General features: G+C 41.0%; 1 protein-coding gene across 1 annotated transcript in view; it reads right to left on the reverse strand.

Annotated features, from left to right (window-relative positions):
• Positions 1-18,208, reverse strand: part of TMEM132D (transmembrane protein 132D) — a 228,451-nt gene extending 210,243 nt beyond the window's left edge. The window contains exon 1 of the mRNA XM_027733166.2: positions 17,404-18,208. Coding sequence (XP_027588967.1) covers positions 17,404-17,482 — 79 coding nt within the window. The 5' untranslated portion in view covers positions 17,483-18,208. The remainder of the gene's footprint in view (positions 1-17,403) is intronic.
• Between the last annotated feature and the right edge of the window lie 1,524 nt (positions 18,209-19,732).

The following is a 19,732-nucleotide window of genomic DNA, read 5'->3' on the forward strand; positions in this document are numbered from 1 at the left end:
TGGAAATCTTCAGAACAATCCAATCAATGTGAATCTCTTTGGAAAGGACATCAGGACGTGCTGATGTTCAGTTGCCTGAAGAGAGGGATGGGCTGGTTTGGCAGAGCTGCTGCTTCCCCCCACCCTCTGGAAATTCCTAATCCTCTAATCCAATCTTAACCTTCTGATACTAAACCCCTGCTGCAGACAGGACTACCACCATATTTCCTAGGATTTTTTATGTAATCTCATCCATATCACTATTAGGAGGTGTTTCTTCCATTTCAGGTTAAGGCACTCAGTATAACACCTGGTATTTCTTTTGCTTTAAGGACATTAAAGCAATATAAATTTATTCTGGCATTGAATTTTTCTTTTTATTTTTTTTTTTATTTTTAATTTTTTTAATTTTAGAAATCTCTAGTGTGGTGCCAAGCTAAGGGGTTCAGAGTATGAAGGAATCTGCAGTGCTTCCCAAGAGTCAGTAAATGCAGGTGAAAGGAATATTACTGGAAGTAACTTTTTGCAGGTAAAGGGTAACATGAACTTGTAACATAGTAGGTAATAGAGATATAAGCTGAGGCCTCAAAATTTACCTGTTCATGGACATTAACACCTTCCAGACTAACAATTCAGTGCTATGAGTAGGGAGATTTTGATCAGCAGTCATAAAAAAAAAGTCAGTTTATGCCGTGCTGTGCATCATGTGGAGGGTCCTGTGGCAAAGTATGATGAATGCAGGTTGAATCTGTCCTTAAAAAAGAAATAAAAAATGTTTTAATGGGATTTTACTTCTTGATGAATTCTAGCAAAAGAACTGGGCTTGTCCCCTCACCAAAGCTGAGCACAAATATGTAACTTCAGTCATATGATATTTCAGTATCATATAACAGACAATGCACATATTTGGCTTTATTTTTACCCACTCCAAATCAGTTTCCAAGAATAATGGGAGAAAGAAGTCCTGGTCATCCAGGAGTCAATGAATGAATTTGCAGAGCTAGAATTTTATCCCACATATTGCACTCTTTATAAAAAAAACCCATGAAAATAGCACCTGTCTTTAGAAAGTCAGTGAAAGACATCAGGAAAGCTGCCAAAACCTTCAGAGTGTCATCAGACACTTTTAAGATTACAGGAAGCTGTTATGATTAGAGGAAAGGTTTGGGTGAGGGATTGGAGAAGTGAAAGGACAGTGCCTGTCATAGAAAAGTCCTGTCATTGATTCGAGTCTTTCAACAAAACTCAGGTTTGGTTCTAACACATAAAAATGTGAAAAAAAGGTGATAACTGTAAAACTGTAAAACTGTAAAACTATCCTGTTCAGGATAGTTTTAAGGCAATGTTAAGTTTTATATCGTGGACATGAGGGGTTTGGAGTGAATTGTGAACTTCCAAGATATTTGTGACTGGTCTCACAGATTTCACATTTCAAGACAAAGAAATTTCAAGATAAAGAAATGTCAAGACAAAGGAATTCTTCCAGGAGAAGACAGCACAGTGAAATTCAGTATATACAGTGGAACAGAAATTCTGAACTCATCCATTTCATCAAGTTCTGTTGCAATATTAATAGTTCTTAATACCACATCAGCATCCTTAAATTCCAGCCAAGATTCTCTCTCTGAGCTTGGAGCATTTTGGTGCTTAAACTGAAAACCAAATGCTTCTAAAAATCTCTCTCTCTACATAGAGTGAAGAAATATAATCTCCAAACAGATGTATTCGTGCAATTTTGTTATCTGAAACCCAAGAAAATAATCAACCAAGATAAGAGCGTTCATGCCTCGCATACACACTAAATACCACATGCTTCCACGTTTTATTTCAATCATGTGGAAACAAAAGACATTTTAATTAAAAAGAAGGCAGCTACCCCCAGCCAGAACTGGAAAGCTAAGAGCCTTAAGCAGTTCTTTTGAGGACTTCACAATGTCTGACTATTCCAATCTATTAGCTATCCCTCTGCCCGTAGAGATCATGATTAGCTGGTAAACTTGCCCTTTCAATTCACTCAAAGCTTCAATCTATTCCATCTGTGCTCTCTGAACTTTTCATTTGCAGTAGGTTCAGGGTAATTCAGAGCAGCCAGGGAGGCTGACAAGGTCTGCCTTTCTTTCACATCCTCAAGGCTACATGCTGACATCTTAAAATGACTTCAGAAATAAATATAATATCGCTGCTTTCACACAACAAACTCATTTATTTGAATTCCATTACGGAAGCACACAGGTGTAATTAGGCACTGGACCATGACTCAAACAGCCATTTGCCCCCATGCTGCTCTAACCATTCCACTGTAATAAAATAAAACAGTCCCATGAACTTGCAGACTTTGACCCAAAAGCTTAAAGAGTCAGGCTGGACATCATTTTAAAAATGAGTAACAAAAAAAAGTAACTCTGATACAGATTAGGAAGTATTTGTAGGAGTCCTTGCCTCCTACTACACACAAACTAATAGCAGTGGTACTTGTGACAGATTTACAAGTCCCAGATGGATTTGTGTGTAATTCTGGTGGTGGAGCAGGAACAAGAAGATCTTCTGAGCCATTGAGAGCCACCAATTTAGTCACAGCACAGGTTCATAAGGAAAGAAAGAACCAAGTGAGTAAGAACTGGGAAATGTCTGGGTAATAGGCAGATGTGGGAGATCTCAGACAACAGTGGTCTGTAGTGCTTGGCACAGAACTGAAAGCCAAAGAGAAAATGCTGGGCTGGGCCAGATCCATGGTTAGGAAAGAGGGATGTCCAGCTTTTTGGGAATGGTTGCAACAGCAGCCATTGGTGGTGGCTGGAAGTGACCACAGGGACTGGGGCAAGGCCATAACATCCAAACTTCTTCCTGGAAACTCCCGTGTCTTCCATCTTCACGACCATACCACAGCCTCTGTCATCACTGCTGCAGAATTCAGCTACTCACAATTAGTTTGGCTGGATTAAGAATAAAAAGATCAGTTCCAAAATCTCTCAAGTCACTCATCAAATGCTGAGCACACAGATCCACTTCAGGCTGCAGTATTGTAACTGTATCCAGAAGTAAAAAGTGTAGTGGCCACCACATTATCAAAAACAGTGGGAGGTTTCCCTGCCCTTCAAAAATTTCAACTAAACCATGAAAAGGAATTTACTGAGAAAGGACTGGGACTCCTAGTATTTGTTATATAAAATTATCCAGCTTTCATGGCTTTACCCTGTTCATCATTAAAATTACCACTATATTTCCAAATAGAAAGTGTGTCTGTTTTGTAGCTGGAACGGGATGTTACTTTGATAAAGCTTATCAGCAATTATAAATATACCAAGTGATCACTGTCAAACTTTTTTCCGTTTTACCTGGTCTCTATGCTTGAACAACACCTGAGGTTGAACAACACCTGGTTTCTATAATTTTTCCTACAAGGGAATGAGAATTGAAAGGCCTGGGAACAGATTGCTGGACATAGAGTTTGATATTACAAAAAGAAAATGTAATTGCAGGCTACAGAGGCACAAACTCAGCCCTTTTTCATGTTGGATCCAGTGAGTGTGTGGTCTCAGAGTGAGATTTTTCACTGTCCCATATCTACTGGAAAGCTGTTCTTTTTGGTGGCTTAGTTTTCTATCAGACCAAGGAGCTGAACCACCTCAGTAGGGAACTGCAGTATTGTTGGAGCTGGTGTCTGCAAAAAAAAAAAACACAACCCAACCTATATAAATAAGAAAAAAATATTGGTTTTCAGCAGGCTCAGTGAGCTCTCTGCGTGGCTCATTACTCAACTGCATAAGTGCCAATGCCACAGGAGAGAGAGGGATTGCAGCAGCCCCAGCTTAGTCCACTGAGCAGCAGTACCACCCATGCTCATTTTCAGATCAGATTCAGCCCAGGAAAGAATTATTATGAATTATTTTTTTTCTGACTGCTTACAGCTTATAGATTGTGAACACAATTCAACACACAAAATACAGGAAAGCACCACTGTTCAACTGCTGCACCAGCACTACACCTGTAAACCACTATTTTTTAACTTCCAGGAAAGGTCTGTCGTAACTGTTTTCCACAGACTAATAATAAAAATCGTGCACGTTGTTCCTATGAAGTTAGACCTTGACTCCAAAGACTTGTGTTTTCACTGCACTTACCACAATTTCACTGCAATACTGTGTCATTCCACTCTTTTTTCCCCTGAAGTTACATGGTATCTGCAGTACCACATAATGCCTCATTTCTCTGTTGCCAGCACAGGGGATGAGGACTGGTCCAGGGCAGAAGGCAAGTTCTATTGTGAGAGCTGTGAAATCTCCTTCAACTGAGAAGGAAACAAAAAACTTTTCATATCACCCTTTGCCAGCAGGTCAAGGAAGGACACTGAGGGTACCTGCAAAATGTGAGAGCTTCCATCATGCAAAGGGAAGAATGCTGAGAAAAACTCTTTACTACTGAAAAAAAAAAAGAATGAGAACTAAGAAGGTTGCGTGAATATGAGAATATTTTACTGCAAAATCAAAAGGAGTTATTTTCGACCACTGAATGTGAAGAAGTAACGGGGCATCAGTTGTTTGGATTTTCCTTTCAGGTGGGTGAAATGATGTAAAAAACATTTCACATGAGATTATTATGAAAAAAAGCAAAACTCCATCTTGGCTGCTGTGAATTTATCATAAGCAAAATTAAGATTTATTTTTCCATGAAAATTTATGGTAGTTTAATACCCGTTTTGGTCTGACATTAAAGTATAAAAGGGATTGTGTCCTCTTAGTTCAAATTGCTTTAATTAATGTGAGGGCAATTCTGCAGTTTAGTTTTATAGGGTAAGATCAAATATATGTGTAACTTGCCTATGGGTTATGATATAGGAATGTGTGAGGGAGACTGAGGACATGAGACCTCCTGGGATTATTCTGGGGAGGGGCATTGGCTGTGCACACCCTGTCTGCCTCGAGCAGGAGTCAGATACTCTGATTTTCTTTAATATGTGCCCCTCACAGTCCCATTCTTCACTCTCAGTTCTTACTCTGCAGAGCAGTAGCACAGAACAGAATACAGAGTTCCATCTTTATTTCTTCCTCTTGTCTTCCAAATTTCATGAATTTCCTCTTGCTTGCCCTCAATCTTAATTTTCTGGGCTCCCAGCCTAGATTTCCAATTATTTTCTGATAACTCCTATAGGTCAATACTACAAGTTCAATGTCATCTCTAAATCTAAGATTATATATAGTCCGTTCTCCTGCATGATTCTTCCTGTTCATCCCGTTGCTAAAAACGAGTTGGACTTGCAATTGGAAGGAAAACAGTAATGGCACTGACCTACAAATAAGGGGGGAAGAGAAAGTGGAAGAATTATGGAGGGATTCACTTGCTGAATGTCTGAGAGAAACATTTATTCAGTCATTGGAGCAGAAAATGAAGAGGTACCAGAAAGCAACGTTTGCTAAGGACCACTCAGATTTAGACTAGAGCAAAAACAATAGCTCAGCTGTTCCTAAGGCAGATGTCAAAGTAGCACAAAAGATGACTGGAACTGCCACAATAATTCCATAGGCTCCAGATGAGATTTTGATAGTGCCTGTTTGTAAGAAGAAGATAAAATAAGTGTGAGAATGTGTAGTTTCTCTGACAAATTGATCCAACTGGCAGCAAACCCCTGCAACAAGTCAAAGACCTTGCCCAAGGAGCTGAGGGAATGGTGCAGTGTCACCACACTTATGAAGACTGGGAGAGCTGCTCTTCTCAGGTGGAAAACAAAAATGAGAATGTACCTACTAGGAAAAAAAAAAAAGGAGGGTTAGAGTATAGAGTATGAATTGAAACAGTAGAAAAGTCCTGTAACACCAATTAACATCCTGTAATACTCTCTTTCTCTTTTTGGGAGGAATTTTTCTTCATCCCTTGATCTTCGCTGTCTCTCAGCAACTCTCCAGCCAGAAGTTGTATCCCATAAAGACCTAAGGTTTGGTAGAGCTAATTCCCTGAGAAATCTAAAATCATCCCAGGTCTGGGAATGCTGCCCCTGCACCCAAAGGCAGTTACTATCAGGACATCTCCGTGAGGGATCTTCAGTTTGGAGTTCACTGTTCCCCACTGAGGCTGCCAAAGCCCAGATTTGTTAGCGCTGCAAATATGCTGCCAAATTCATCGTTCTTTTCTGAAGCTGCTGAAAACAGAACAGCTGAAAAGAATCTCTTCATGAGCCCATCCTTTCTATTATTATTGATGCAATTTGATTATTTGATGAGAACCTTTAATGCATACCAAGACATTCTGAGCATCAAGACTATAAATACTGTAACAAAGGTCTGCTATATATAGTATTCTTCACTTACAAGCATTTCTCTTTTTTCAGGGTCTCATCCAAACCACATGCATAATTCTGATAGGAATAGATGAAAGGAAGAAAGGAGCATATGACTGCATAGAAATAGAAAGAAAACAAACAAATAAATGCTTCAACAGTGATTATCGTACCATTACTCTGATCTACTGCTAGTGAGATAAAGAAGCTAAATAAAAAGGCAAGAAAAGACACTGTTGATGCTGATATATGTGTTTTAAACTACTACAGCTGAAACAGCAGGGAACATTTTCAGCAATATCTAAAGTTATGATAAGACAAAGGAGGGAAAAAAGGGTAACAGCAGCACCTGTGTAAGGATCACAGATCTTAAGTATTTACTGCACTTAGCATCACACAAATGAATAACTAACAAAAGCAAAGAGAAAGGAGCACTGAGATACCACTGAAAATATCAGCCTGATGGATAGGATTTTGGAAATATCACCTTAAATTGCCAAGGGAATTCATAGTGATGCTTGCTTCATACTTTTTCTAAGCTGAAATTGGATCCACTAAATCCAATCTGAATTCTGGACCTCAAGAAGTTGGAGGATTCCAAGAGAACAAGTGCAAAGAAATCTACAAGGATGCAAACATGAGAAGATAAAGAGGCCCTGAACTTGGATTCAGTATTGCTCAGATGGTCCATAAACCTTCCACCAAACTAGCCAGGAAGTGCAAGAAAACCTTCAAACTGCAAAGATTCACTTAATTTGAAAACACTGCGTGCACAGCTCTGCCCTTGATCACTTATTAGATGAGGCTGGAACTGCCTCTTTGCTCAGGTGCAAAGAAGGAATCTCTTCCAATTTCTCCCAAATGGCACCACCACGTGCCCATTCCACAGGCTAAAAATGCCAAATTGTCTTTATTGAACAAAAGGTTCCAAAGCTAATGACTGCTGTGAGTTGTTCTTTACTATGAACACACTGAAAAGCTGCTTTAGCCTCCTGGTCTCCTCACTCAAAATGCCACAGCAGCAGGAAGATTGTTTTTCCATGGGCCTCAGCAACAGTTCTTCTCAAATAAACAGGCAGCTGGAAACAGAGGTTCAAATATTTTCTGCTGGCTCCCTACACAGATCTACAAGGCAGGACTGTCACCATACAGGGCACAGAGAAGGCAAAAGAAACACTTCAGATGGAAACCTTCACCTCAGCTGGAGGTCAAATTCCACACAACTTAGAAAAAAAAGGACTTTAAAGAGTAGGATTGTGTCTGATTCTCTGTGTGTCCATATCAAGCTAGCTCAGAAGTTCAGAAGAATCTGTTTATTTTGACTCTTTCAGTTTTCACATCCCATCAATAACATAAGGGACCAGCCAACAGTTCCTCTCACCATTTCATCACCACCACTACCCACTGTGTTCACAGGAAGGAGCTTAAAATAAACCCCAAAGACTTTAAGGGGCAAAGAGGAATGAAATATTTCTAAGAGCTGTACCATCTGCCAAAAAAACCCTGTTTTTTCACCATAAGTGGTTTGTTGCATTGTTAATACAGATACTGAAAATATTTTCTTTAATAGTTTATTGACACAGATTTTAACAAAAAGAAATACAAAAACATGTTTACTACATCTTCTGATGAAAAGCTTTTTGTGTTCCCTTATTCATGTTACTGTTTGGAAAGGCTTAGATAGCTTATTAATTGTAACATCAGGGGATAGGTTCTACTCAATCTCTAAGAATATTTTAATCACACAGATGCTTTCATTATATCTTTATTTTTTCCCTTATCCTACTCTTCTTTTCTACTCTTACAGGGCTCTGAGCTGTTCATGTCATCCAGTGATCAGGGCAATCAGAATGGCACATGCCAGCTTCTAACTTAGACACTGGCAATTAATTATTTTAATGTGGCAAAATGTACATTCTGATCTGAGAAGAGGGGCAGATGCTGCATAAACAGCAAGTAAAACAGATCCTGCCCTGAACACCTTGTATTCTGAGTAGGCAAGACAGTTTGAAAGGGAAAGGGAAAGCAGGGAACTGGAGTGATTTTTCAAAGGTTGCAGAAAGCCAATGGGTACCCTGACTCCTAAATCACCATCATGAACCACCACATTCCCCTGCTTTCGTAAAGAAGACAACTCTTAACAAGGCAAAATGATTGCATTTCTGTAAAAGGATAATGATACCTGACTTAAAAAAATGGGACAGAAAATAATGCTTTATAAGGTCATTTAAAAAAATAAACTAGTACTATTAGAACACCATTCCAGGCTATCAGTCATTTTCCTATTTCAAAGCCTATCAAATAGAGATATTTCTGCCTCCACTAAATATCAAACTGTATGTAATCCTCAATTTTGTTGGAGAAGCCAATGTTCATGGATAGCTTTTCTGAGGAGATTTTGTTTATTTTTAAAAATACAGAGCATGCTGTCAGGGCTGTAGTACAGGCTGGCTCAGTGGAAACCCATTAAAACCACTTTACTGGGCAGATGGTGTCAAAGAGTCAGAAGAATATAACAGAATCCCACTGTGCACAAGTGTTCAGTATGCAAGAAATCATCTCGTATCAGACAACTGCTGCAGGGGACACAGTCAACCACAAAGGATAGAGCAGAGCACAGCTAAAGTCATGATAGGCTTGTAACTGTTTGCCCAATAATATGGAAAAATATATGGAATAAGAGAACCTTAACTGATAAACCCAAGGGGAAGTAGGGGAGATCCGTGCAGAGCACCACATCAAGCTTTAAAAGGCAATACACTGCTTTTATTGTTATTCACTGAAGGTGTAGCCACTCTGTCATTAAGAAGGATAGCCCAACTCAGAGAGGCTAAAATAAGATTTGAAAAGTGCCCACTAAATTTTGGACCCCCATCTTTCACAGCCCGATTTCCATGTTTGCTGACCAGTTGGCATTTCAGTAGGATTTCTACAAATGGGTACAAAGAAACTCATTAGAGACACCTGGAAGTAGCCTTGCCACAACAGTCTTATATCAGAGGTGCACTAGCACATCAGTAGATTATAAGACACTCTTTTTGCATATATTCCTTTTCCATTCTCTTCTGCAGGAGGTAGGTCAGGTTCTTCTAGTGTTTTCATTTGGCTGTCTAATTCTGTAGGTGAGCATAACACCTCAAAAAGCACCTAACTCTTGAGTTTAATAGATCCTAAACAGAATAGACAGAGTGAAAACTAGTGTAAGTGGACAGATCAGTGAAAACTCTGAAAGTATTCATCCTGTGCTGCCTACAGTGTAACCAGGAGTGGTAATAAACTTCCAGAGCGTGTGTTCTCCTCCTTCCTCTGCTGGGCAGAATCAGGGCTGCTCAATTCTGCCCCAAGTCCTGACTGCATAAAGATACTCTTCTTCAGCTTAAGAGCTACAGGCTTGTGAACCTGAGCAAACTAGATCCTATTTTTATTTCTGAAAGCAAGGTAAGGGTGACAGGAGTGTAGCTGCAGGTACATGGTGCTTTTACAGACTTATCACACTGGAAAGTTCTGCAGAGCTGAGTAGTTCCTTCAACAGTAGCTCAAAACAAAAGCTACAGAAACAACATCAAGACCTCCTTTATACCAGGAAAACCCAACAACACACCCTGTTTGGAAAGGTGGTAAACAGTAAAGCAAAACAGTAAAGCAGTAAGTTAAATATGGGAATGTACCACACATAGACAAGAAAATTACCCACCCAATGTGTACCACCAAATTAAAATTAACCAAGCCAGGCTGATTACATTAAGATGGAGATGCAAAACTCTGAAAGATAAATACAGGTATTTCAACTACAGGCACACGCAAATCACCACTATTTTCTTTTCTTAAAGACAAGTAGAATGAGTCACCATGGCTCAGCAGAAAATGGAGGATACAATTATGTGCTAATCCAGAATCTTTGATAAATGAGTAGATTGAAGACTAAGTGGTATTGTTTCCTTTCCTATATTGTGGACTGGATTAATATTCAGAGACACTACTGACTAGTGATCTCTGCCAACTTTGGGTTCCTCCTCTTGCACAATGAATTTACATAATGCATCCTGAAGACATAAATCTGCACTTTAAAAAATATAAATAAAAAGCAGGGGATGTTGAAGGCCAACAAAATTCAAGTTTCTGAGGCCATTTAGCAACAGGTGAGACTAAACTCTCTGACTTGGAGGATTTGTTTTTAGCATGCAAGACATGCAGACTCATCTGTGTGATTATCTGGACATCTGCCTTGTTCCTCAGCAAGAGCTCTGCAGACTGTCTGCTCAACAGTCTGCCTACCTTGAAAGCAAATAGATCAAAAGGCATGTAGAGCATCCTGGTTCAGCTAGACAGGACACTTCTCCTGTTGCTCCTTAGTCTATCTTGTAGAGTTGTAAACCCTAAAGTCTAAAGGGTACGTTGACATCTTCCCACCCTTCTGCTCAGGGCACTCATTATTGTTACCCCCGCTGCTTTTTTATGCATAACTAGGTAACTCATTTATTTTTATAGGATTTCTTTTTATAGGATCTACATTATTCAATGTCCTTCCTCCTTCTCACATTTAATAATCTGCTGGTCATTTTCAGATGTGCTTCTGTTCTACTTACTAACCACTACCACAGCAAACCAACACCTTACCCAAAACATCTCACCAGTGCTGTGACAAAAGCCTTCATTCGCAAATAAAAACCCAAATAGCTAAAAAACCCAAACCAACTCAAAGTAAATTTAAAAACACAGCTGGATGGGCCTGTGAGAAAGTGAAGTGACTACAGGAGGAAGGAAAAGGCCTTTTGTTTTGTAAATTTGGGAAAATGTGGCATCAACATTGACGAATGCACTGCTGACCTTTTATGTGTTTTCTGTACAAGAAACAAAACTGTGCATTTTGCTGAGCGACTTTCAGGGGGACAATTGTCTGCAATACAGAAAACTCCCTTGAGAAACCTTTCTGGAAAGCTTGGTTTGAAAAGAAAAAAATCCAGAACAGCAAGGGTGTAAGAACAAACAAACATATCTGTGAGTACACAGGAAGCCTTTTAGGAAGTTAATTGACCCTACAGTGCAGATGCCATCAAGTGACTGGCAGGCTACTTCTGTGTTGCTTCACTGAACCACTGCTCACTGTTGATTTAAGTGAACCTGTGCTGCAGTGGATTAGAAACACTCACACCAGCAGCAACTGTGTTTGAAGTACTGAGGCAATACCAAACTGTTCAGAGCAACACTTAAGTTACTCCAGTTAATCTCACTACAGTGGTTTTTCTCAACCCTTTTAGGGAAAAGAGCCATCTAACTTTCTGTAAGACATCCAGACCATCTTAGGCAGTGTCCTGGTTTTGGTATTGTCACAAAGGCCTTTGTTTACAACCAAGCACAAATTGGGATGCACTCTGAAAGCAGCCTTGTTACTTCTATTTCCTCCTCTTGGTTTTTTCTAGCTTGCACGCATAAGGTTTCTGGCACTGGTTTCACAACACTGCTCAGATGTTCTATGAATCACCACTGGTGTGTGGGTTACAGGCTGAAAAACACCACTCCAGAAAACTCTGTCTACACTCTGAATTAAAGCCTACTAAAGGCAATGAGACCCCATATAGTGGCTGTGATGGGCTCTGGATCACCCCCACCGTGGATCAATAGGTAGAATATCTCATTTCACAGAGCAGGAGGTTGTATCAACCTCTGGGGCAAGTTCAAGTCACACTACTAAAGCAGAAAATGGAAGTTTGCATAGATACCACCCAGGCTGTACTTTGGAAGGTGAAGAGTTTCAATCCCTTATTAGCTCTGTGAGGCCATCAGACTGACACCTGACACTGGAATTAAGTCTATGCAATGAAAGAAGAAATCAAGGATTTGAAGAAGCCAATCCTCATTCTACAGTTAAATGTCCCCCCCACATTTCACATGAGGAGGGTGAAGTAGCCTAACACCCTCAAATATGTACTTTATAATCATAATAATTACTGTTATCTACATGTCTCGGAACTGTTTTAAATCCACTTCATTTTGAACTGCCCTTAATAAGGCAGCAAGCAATATTACAGAGACTGGTGAAAAATCAAGTAATTTAATGTAACACTTCATAAAACAAACCTGTGATGAATCTCAGTTGCCTCTTGGGCTTCTCTGTGATCAATCTGTCTGGAGTCACGTTTATGTATCCCAGGACCTGTGATAGACTGCCACCACACTTGGCATCCACAACCACCTCAGGAGGCTGATTTAATGTGAATGCAGCATGAAAAAAATCAGATTATCTTTTGATTCTCTCTTTTATTAAATAAAACTGATCTTTATTGAATAAAGCTGCTTTTATTAATGTCTGAAACACTGGTTGGTGTCACAGAGCCTGCCAGTCCTATGGAACTAATAAAAGAAAAGACAGAAGTAAAAAATAAGAACATTACAGGGAAATATTAGAAACCAAACAACATTAAGCCAGTATTGCAGCTGACAAATAAAACCTGGGTCTAGCTATACAATTTTTTTAGTTTAGACTGAATTTATTATTTTTACTGAAAGAAATGGGGCTTTTCCCACAAGTGCACTGTGGCAAGGAACACAATAAGACCAAAAAAAAGTTCCAGCTAGTTTTCCCTTCCCTTGTGTAATATCTCAAATGACTGTAAGTTCAATGGAGCTGGGACAAAGCATGAAAACTTTGGTTTTAAGGGAACAGCTTGAACCTTAAGCTAGAAAGATTTAATTTCTCTTTGGGGTTTTACAGAAAACTTTCTGGGTTTCTGCACATAAGCAAAACCTACAAGAAAACCTCCCAGTGATCACACCTGTACTTTATGCTCATCTGAGAGCAGCATGCAGTATTTTCCATACATATCAGTTGCACAGTTGGAGCAAGAGATGCCTGTGATGAGTCTGTCCACAATATCAGCACTGTTACTTTGAGAAAAGGAATGAGCCCCTCATCATCACCATCAAAATATGTCAACATGAACTGAAATTCAACCCTGAACTGCTGTCTAGTCACCACCAAGGAGGAGGAGTGAAAGGATACATATCTTAAGTCAAATAAAATAATCTTTGATTTTAATCACATGTGCAGCACTGTTTTCAATTTTTAAACTACTATCACTGCTCCAGAGGAATGAACTCCAAAGTAGTGCTAAAACACAGGTTGCTGCACTCCTCAGCTTTTCATTTTCCATGTTTCCAAGTCCAGAGTGCACTTCAATGTCAGTGGAAGACCTGCACATCTTCAGGAATGGCCCTCAGCTCTCTGGAAGCTGGAGCATCCTTGACAAGCTCAGCTGTGGTTCTCTGTACACCACCACCCCATGAAGCCAGTGAATACACAAGTGAGGTTAAACTGAATCAAAGGAGCTTCCTATCCAACTGCAACTCAAAAGATATAATACACTGAAATCGTAAGTGAAGTGCCATGTGAACAGAATGACATGTTCTGATAATAATATCATCACGGAATCAGTAAAATTGCTTAGAAAAAGCCAAAGATAAAACTTGTCCACAATGAGACAAAAAAAATCTCTAAGATTCAGCAGAAATCAAGAGGGTTCAAAGGATACTGTAACATGGATAATTCCAACAGAAATAGAAGCAGTAGCAGTTTAAAGTCAAACAGCCAAATATTTCTCTCCTGTAATGTAACCAAAACTAGCCACTTGGGGGGTTGGTTTATTTGTTTCCCCACACTCACTTTCCTGTAGTGACAGGTCATTGTCATCAGTGCACACGTGTTATCCACACCTCTATCTATGGGAACACTCTCGGGGGGATACAAGGAAACCCTTCCTAACACGGTTACCAAGCCTCCATTTTTATAAAATTGAGAGAAAAAGAAAATCAAACCAGCAGTTCTGTGGCCTGAGATGTCATTAGAGAGTGATCTGCAGGAAGATTTCAGCCCTGGGTGACAGAGAAGAACACAAAAACTCAACAGAACACAGGCAGGAAAAAAAAAAAAAATCACTAAATATTCACTTGTTTTGTTACTGTCAACTTAGACCTGAAATTTGAAATTAAACTGGTTTTTATCTGACAACAAACATTTGTAATAAAAAAAGCTCCTCAATCTTTAGTCTCACAATATACATCCTAAAATTGTTTAGCATCATACAGGAGATGCTGTTTTCCTTCTAGACTTAAGCCAAGCATGGAACCTGGAGTTCAAGTAAAGTATTGAAGTTTTTATTCTTCTCCAGTTAAAGCTAATGGGTTTCCCCTTAAAAAACGGAACAGCATGTCCACATTACTGTGCCTGTTCTATCAGTCTGGGTTTTCATTATCATCACCTCGACTTGGTTATTTTTTAACTGAAGATTTCTGAAGAATTTCTTTTCGTACTGATATCAAATAGCAAAATGCCAAAGGGACCGAGGGCAAGCACTCCCTAGGACAGGCTCAAGAAAACTTCTAGTTGAAGTCAAAGATGTGAAATGCAACTGCCCCAATACCTACAGTTACAGAGCTTTATAGTCTCTGCCCTTACACACACATATATACAATTAGACTGACAGCATATTAAAACATGTGGATTGTATCATCACTGACAAATGGTTCTGGTAAGAACTGTAAGCTCATTATTGAAAACAACATTTCATTTCTCAGGCTGGAGCTCTGCATTTACAAGATAAAGGCAAAGCAAAACCACAATAGCATTCTCCAATCTTCAACATTATTACCTGAAAGATTTGGAAACTGTGCAGTAAAAGGTGTGTTGCCATGGTTCTGAGTAATCAGCAACAGCCCTATACACAATAGACAGCTGATTGCTGTTGCATGTTAAAAGCCTTTGTATCTCTTTAGGAAAACTTTGTCATCATGTCACAAATGAGAGAGTTTTTCTATTAGCAACAGAAAGGCATCAAAGAAACATGCCCTGGAGTAGTAATCACGCCTGAATTTTTTTTTTTTTTGTTGTTGTTCATCTTATTATGTGGAGCAGAGTGGGGATCAACCTTTTACACTGTCAAGTTTATGCCGTAAATCTCTGGAACACTCTGGTCTTTCCTAAGGCAGAGCAGTGCAGATGGAGTCTGCTACCAAAGAAAAAACAGACAACTGCATTGAAGGTGGATATCTGTGTTAGTGAACAGCAGACTCCCAGCAATCACACAGCAGTAATATCTTGGATATCTGAAATGCAAAGTAAATAGCACAGCTAATACCAGTAATTCTGATGGGATCTCATGTGTCTGGTTTCACAGAATCACAGAATTCCTTAGGTTGGAAAAGCCCTCTGAGATCGTTGAGTCCAACCATTCCCCCAGCCCTGCCAAGGCCATCACTAACCCATGGCCCCAGGAGCCACATCTCCATGTCTTTTTATTTCCTCCAGGGATGGTCACTCCACCACTGCCCTGGGAAGTCTGTTCCAGTGCTTGGCAACCGTATGGTGAAGCAATTTTTCCTAATATCCAACCTAAACCTCCTCTGGCACAACTTGTTTCAAGACATATCAGATTTAATGAGACTTCACAATCATAATACACAGAAAAATCTTACTCATCAGTTTTTATAGCATTTTATAGCATATCCGCCCAAGAGACTTCCTTTCCAAGTCCAGTTTTCTGCCTCTGTACATCTTTCAAAAGAGATGTAACATTTAGGAATAAAATCACATATTAATGCTATAATTGCTGAGTTGGCAATAAAAGAAACATTGTACTCTCTAAGACTGAAATGCCACTTCTACCCCAATCCTAGAATGAGCTGCAATCTCAATCAAACACTATGTTAAGTGTTAAGGCAGCAAACTGAAACACGGCAAAAAATACAGGGGGTGAAGAAGTTAATATTCTTACTGTACTGTTAGCCTATCCAGAGTACTGATATTGCTTATAATAAAATACAGAATTTACAAGCTAGCTGGGAAATCAAAAGCTACTGGTGTGCAATGAGAATGAGCAATCTCTTGAAAAGACTCTGACTTCTAATCCCTGCTGCTAATGCATTTCCAATTGCAACTTCAGAACAGTACTTATGTGGGCACTGCATTTAGGGAACATTTGAGAAGACTTATAATTTTGTTCAAGTCTTTCTTTACCCTTTCTAAGGAAGAAAGGAAGAGAAATGAATTTGGTACAGGGAACCACAATAGACATACACAGCTGTGTAGTTTGCCTTCTGTCAGTAAGTTCAGTTCTGGATACAAACTAATTAATAAAAACAACTCAATACCAAAGAAAAGTGCTGATCTCTGGAAGTGTAAGAAGGTGTTAAGAATAATTAATACCTTTTTTTAATAGGGATGGTTCTAAGAAGGGCTCTTTATCAGTATGTTTGCAAAATCATAGAGTAAATGCATATGCTATTCTTCCTCTCTGAAAACTAAACCACGTGAGAACTTCAATTTTGTTTTCCTGCCAAGATATAGCTGCTGATGCACAATATCTGCTCGGTAGAAACGTGTATTTCTCCTAATTTGTATTCCACAGGAATTATCAGAATCATCTAAATTAAGTATTGCAAGAATGCATTCACTTTTTGGCTGAGGCCATCGATGAAAACTTGGAAGTTTAAATGCACTTAAGCTTTAAATGCACACAAAAATATGTGCATAGTCTATGGGCTGCTTTTCTGATTCTCACTGCAAACACGCTCGAGGGCAACAAGAGGGTATCACTGAGTTGTCTAAGTCATGCTGTCAGGACATCCAAACTCTATTTAGCATGCAAAATGTCAGACACCTGGTTCAGGATCCCATCAAAGCTTTTCAATGTTCCAGTAAGTAGGTATTTCTCTGGTCCAGTAAAACGCTGCCAGCCGGTCTGAGAGACAGGATTTTTAATTTGAAAAATTACTCAGAAGAGTGGGGCAGCCAACTCCACTAGCATGGACCTCTGGAGACTTCAAATTCCCAGATAACAAACCCTTTGTAATCTAAAGATGAGTTACCAGCTAAGCTCAGCAGCAGCATCTACTACATGATCAAAACTACAATAGGGAGGTAACAAATGCCTCACTAAACGGGTAGACTGTTTGTCAGTCGACCAAGGAAAAATCCTGCCACTCAGGATTTCCCATCGCATCATCCGTGGTTTTGACTAGCACATGACTCCCCCCAAGTCTTTCAGTCGTGAATTGTGGGTATCAACATTCAAGGCATTACAGACAGAGGGGACAAAGGCTGGGTATGCAAAATAAGAAACAAGATGCAGTGAAAAGACAGAGAAGAGATTGAGACTTACCTTTGGAAAAAACTGCTGCCAGGCTTAAGAGGAGAGGTGACAACAGATGCCCCATATTGCTAATCCCAGAAGCACACATCCTAGGGTTTGTGGAGCAGTTGGGACTCAGTTTCACACACTTTGTAATCAAAATAAATATCGGTCAGCTGGAGAAGCTACATTTTCAGAAAAGGTCATCTGGAAAGAGCAAAAGGCATTTCCTTCGCAGAGACGACTTACTTCTTTAGCTTTAACCCTCCCCCTTCTTCCCTCCTTTCTTCAAAACAATGATGCTGCGAAAGAAAACCCCTCTCAGTAAATAAATAGGAATCAGTTCCGATTCAAATCTCAGTCCGGAGCCTCAGCAGCCCCCTGCCCCTGCACCCCCCGAGCCGGCGGGGCCGGGGCTGGGCAGGGGCCGTGCGGCTCCTCGGGAGGGACCTCGCTCCTGCCCCGCCGCCGGGATGCGCTTCACAGAGCCAGCGCCCGCATCCCGGCGGAAAAACCACGTCGGCTCCCCGGGCGTCACCAAAGTTTTCCTTTAGGTGATGCTGATCAGCCCTGAAATCATCCAGAGGCGCGGAGGCAGGGTTTGGTGTTGCGCGCTTTTTCTTTTTTTTTTTTTTTTTTTTTTAAGTTCTCCTCATTGACTTGTTTGACTTTCCGCCAGCGAGGGAGGGGGCGAGCGCGGCTCCCCCGCGAAGGTCATCGCCCCCGATGCTCTCGCAGCCCCCGGGGCCGGCGGTGGCCGCCGGGCACCTCCCGCCCCAGCGGGCGCCCGCCTCCTCCGGCCCCGGCACATCCTCCGCCGCTCCTCACAGGGACACGGAACCTGCGCCGGGAGACGCCGCGGAAAAAAAAAATAGCAGGAAGAAAAAAAAAAAAAAAAAGGAGGGAAACAAATAAATAAATAAGCGCCGAGCCAAGCCCCGCCTCACCCCGAGCGGCCCGGCAGCCCCAATCCCCGGGCAGCGGGCGCGGAGCGAGGGAGGAGCGGGGCGGAGCGGGGATGCCCGGACCGGCCCCTTCCCGGCCCCTTCGCTCGGTCCGTTCGGTCTCCCCGGCGCTCCCAGGGGCTGGTGCCCGGCGGTGGTTCATCCTCCGGGGCAGGGCGGCTCCGAGGGTGCGGGCAGGGAGCGCATCCCTGCGGCGCCGGTCCCTGGGGACGCCGCTGCTGTTCCCGCAGCATCCCCAGAGCCGCTGCCAGGGATGCCCCGGGCAGGCACGAGCCTCGCCGCTCCCGGCATCCCAACGAACCGCGTCCCCCCGGCTGCCCGAAGGCAATGTGTTGGCGTGTGTGCGCTGCTGCACGTGGCGAGGTTTTGGCTCCTTCCCTCATCCCTATTTATCGCGTGTTCAGCTCTCCCCATGCCGCTGGAACAGCCCTGAGCCAAGCCAAGTGTGGTGCAGCCGGAGTAGGGAAATAATGTGAAGGCTGTGTGGTGAAATGCTTGCTACATATTGCAAAAACAGCAGGGAAAATACCTAAGTTTGGTCTAAATAGCATTCAGATGTGCTGGGGGAAAATAACCAACCTCAGGTTTTCCATTAGAGAAGGTATCAATACTAACCCAACCATTTGGTCAAGCTTAATAACAAGATTTATACTATCCTTGGCAGATGGAATCACATCAAAATGCAATTTACCACAGCCCAAACAAAACAAAACAAAAAAAGTAACTACAAGAACTTGTAGTAATGTTGTTTCTTCATGGAGCACATGTTTGGGGGTAATAATAACATTCATTTGTATATTAACACCCACGATGCTGAAGCTGTAGAACAGTCTATCCAAATAAACTTTGTTTGCCTACACTGAGAAATACACAATCAACCATCCAGTGAGAAAGGGCAGCAGTTTTTGTGAGGTGGTGAATTTGTTTTAGAAGTTCACATCAGTATTAGAAGGATTAATAGTCCCAGAGAGGTTCCCCAAACCCAAAATTAAGCACATCTCTAAAACTGCCATTATATTTGAGGCATAAACCTACCATCTCAGAACATCCACTACCTGAAAGAAGACAAAGAAGGGTTATTGACACATGTTGTGGCCAAAACCTTGGAGTGTTGTCCAACTTAGGGGAATTATTATAAAATAACACTATATCCAAGACAAAAGAATCATCCTCTGGAGGAGGAAGTCAATGCCCAGCTTCATTCAGTAGCAGGTGAAATGTGCCAGCACAACATACCAGTTAATCTGTGTTCTGCTGGAGAAGCTTCAGAAAGAAGCCTACAAAATGCATGAAAAGTGCAAAGGAAGAGCTTTCTCTCCAGATATAGGTGCGAGTGGTTTTGTTACCAACATTTTTAAGAAAAAATTATTGGAACAATAAAACAAAACAAACCA

Source organism: Pipra filicauda, unplaced genomic scaffold (assembly GCF_003945595.2).
Source record: "Pipra filicauda isolate LSUMZ 115617 unplaced genomic scaffold, ASM394559v2 scaffold14_size4853619_pilon, whole genome shotgun sequence".
Taxonomy (NCBI): domain Eukaryota; kingdom Metazoa; phylum Chordata; class Aves; order Passeriformes; family Pipridae; genus Pipra; species Pipra filicauda.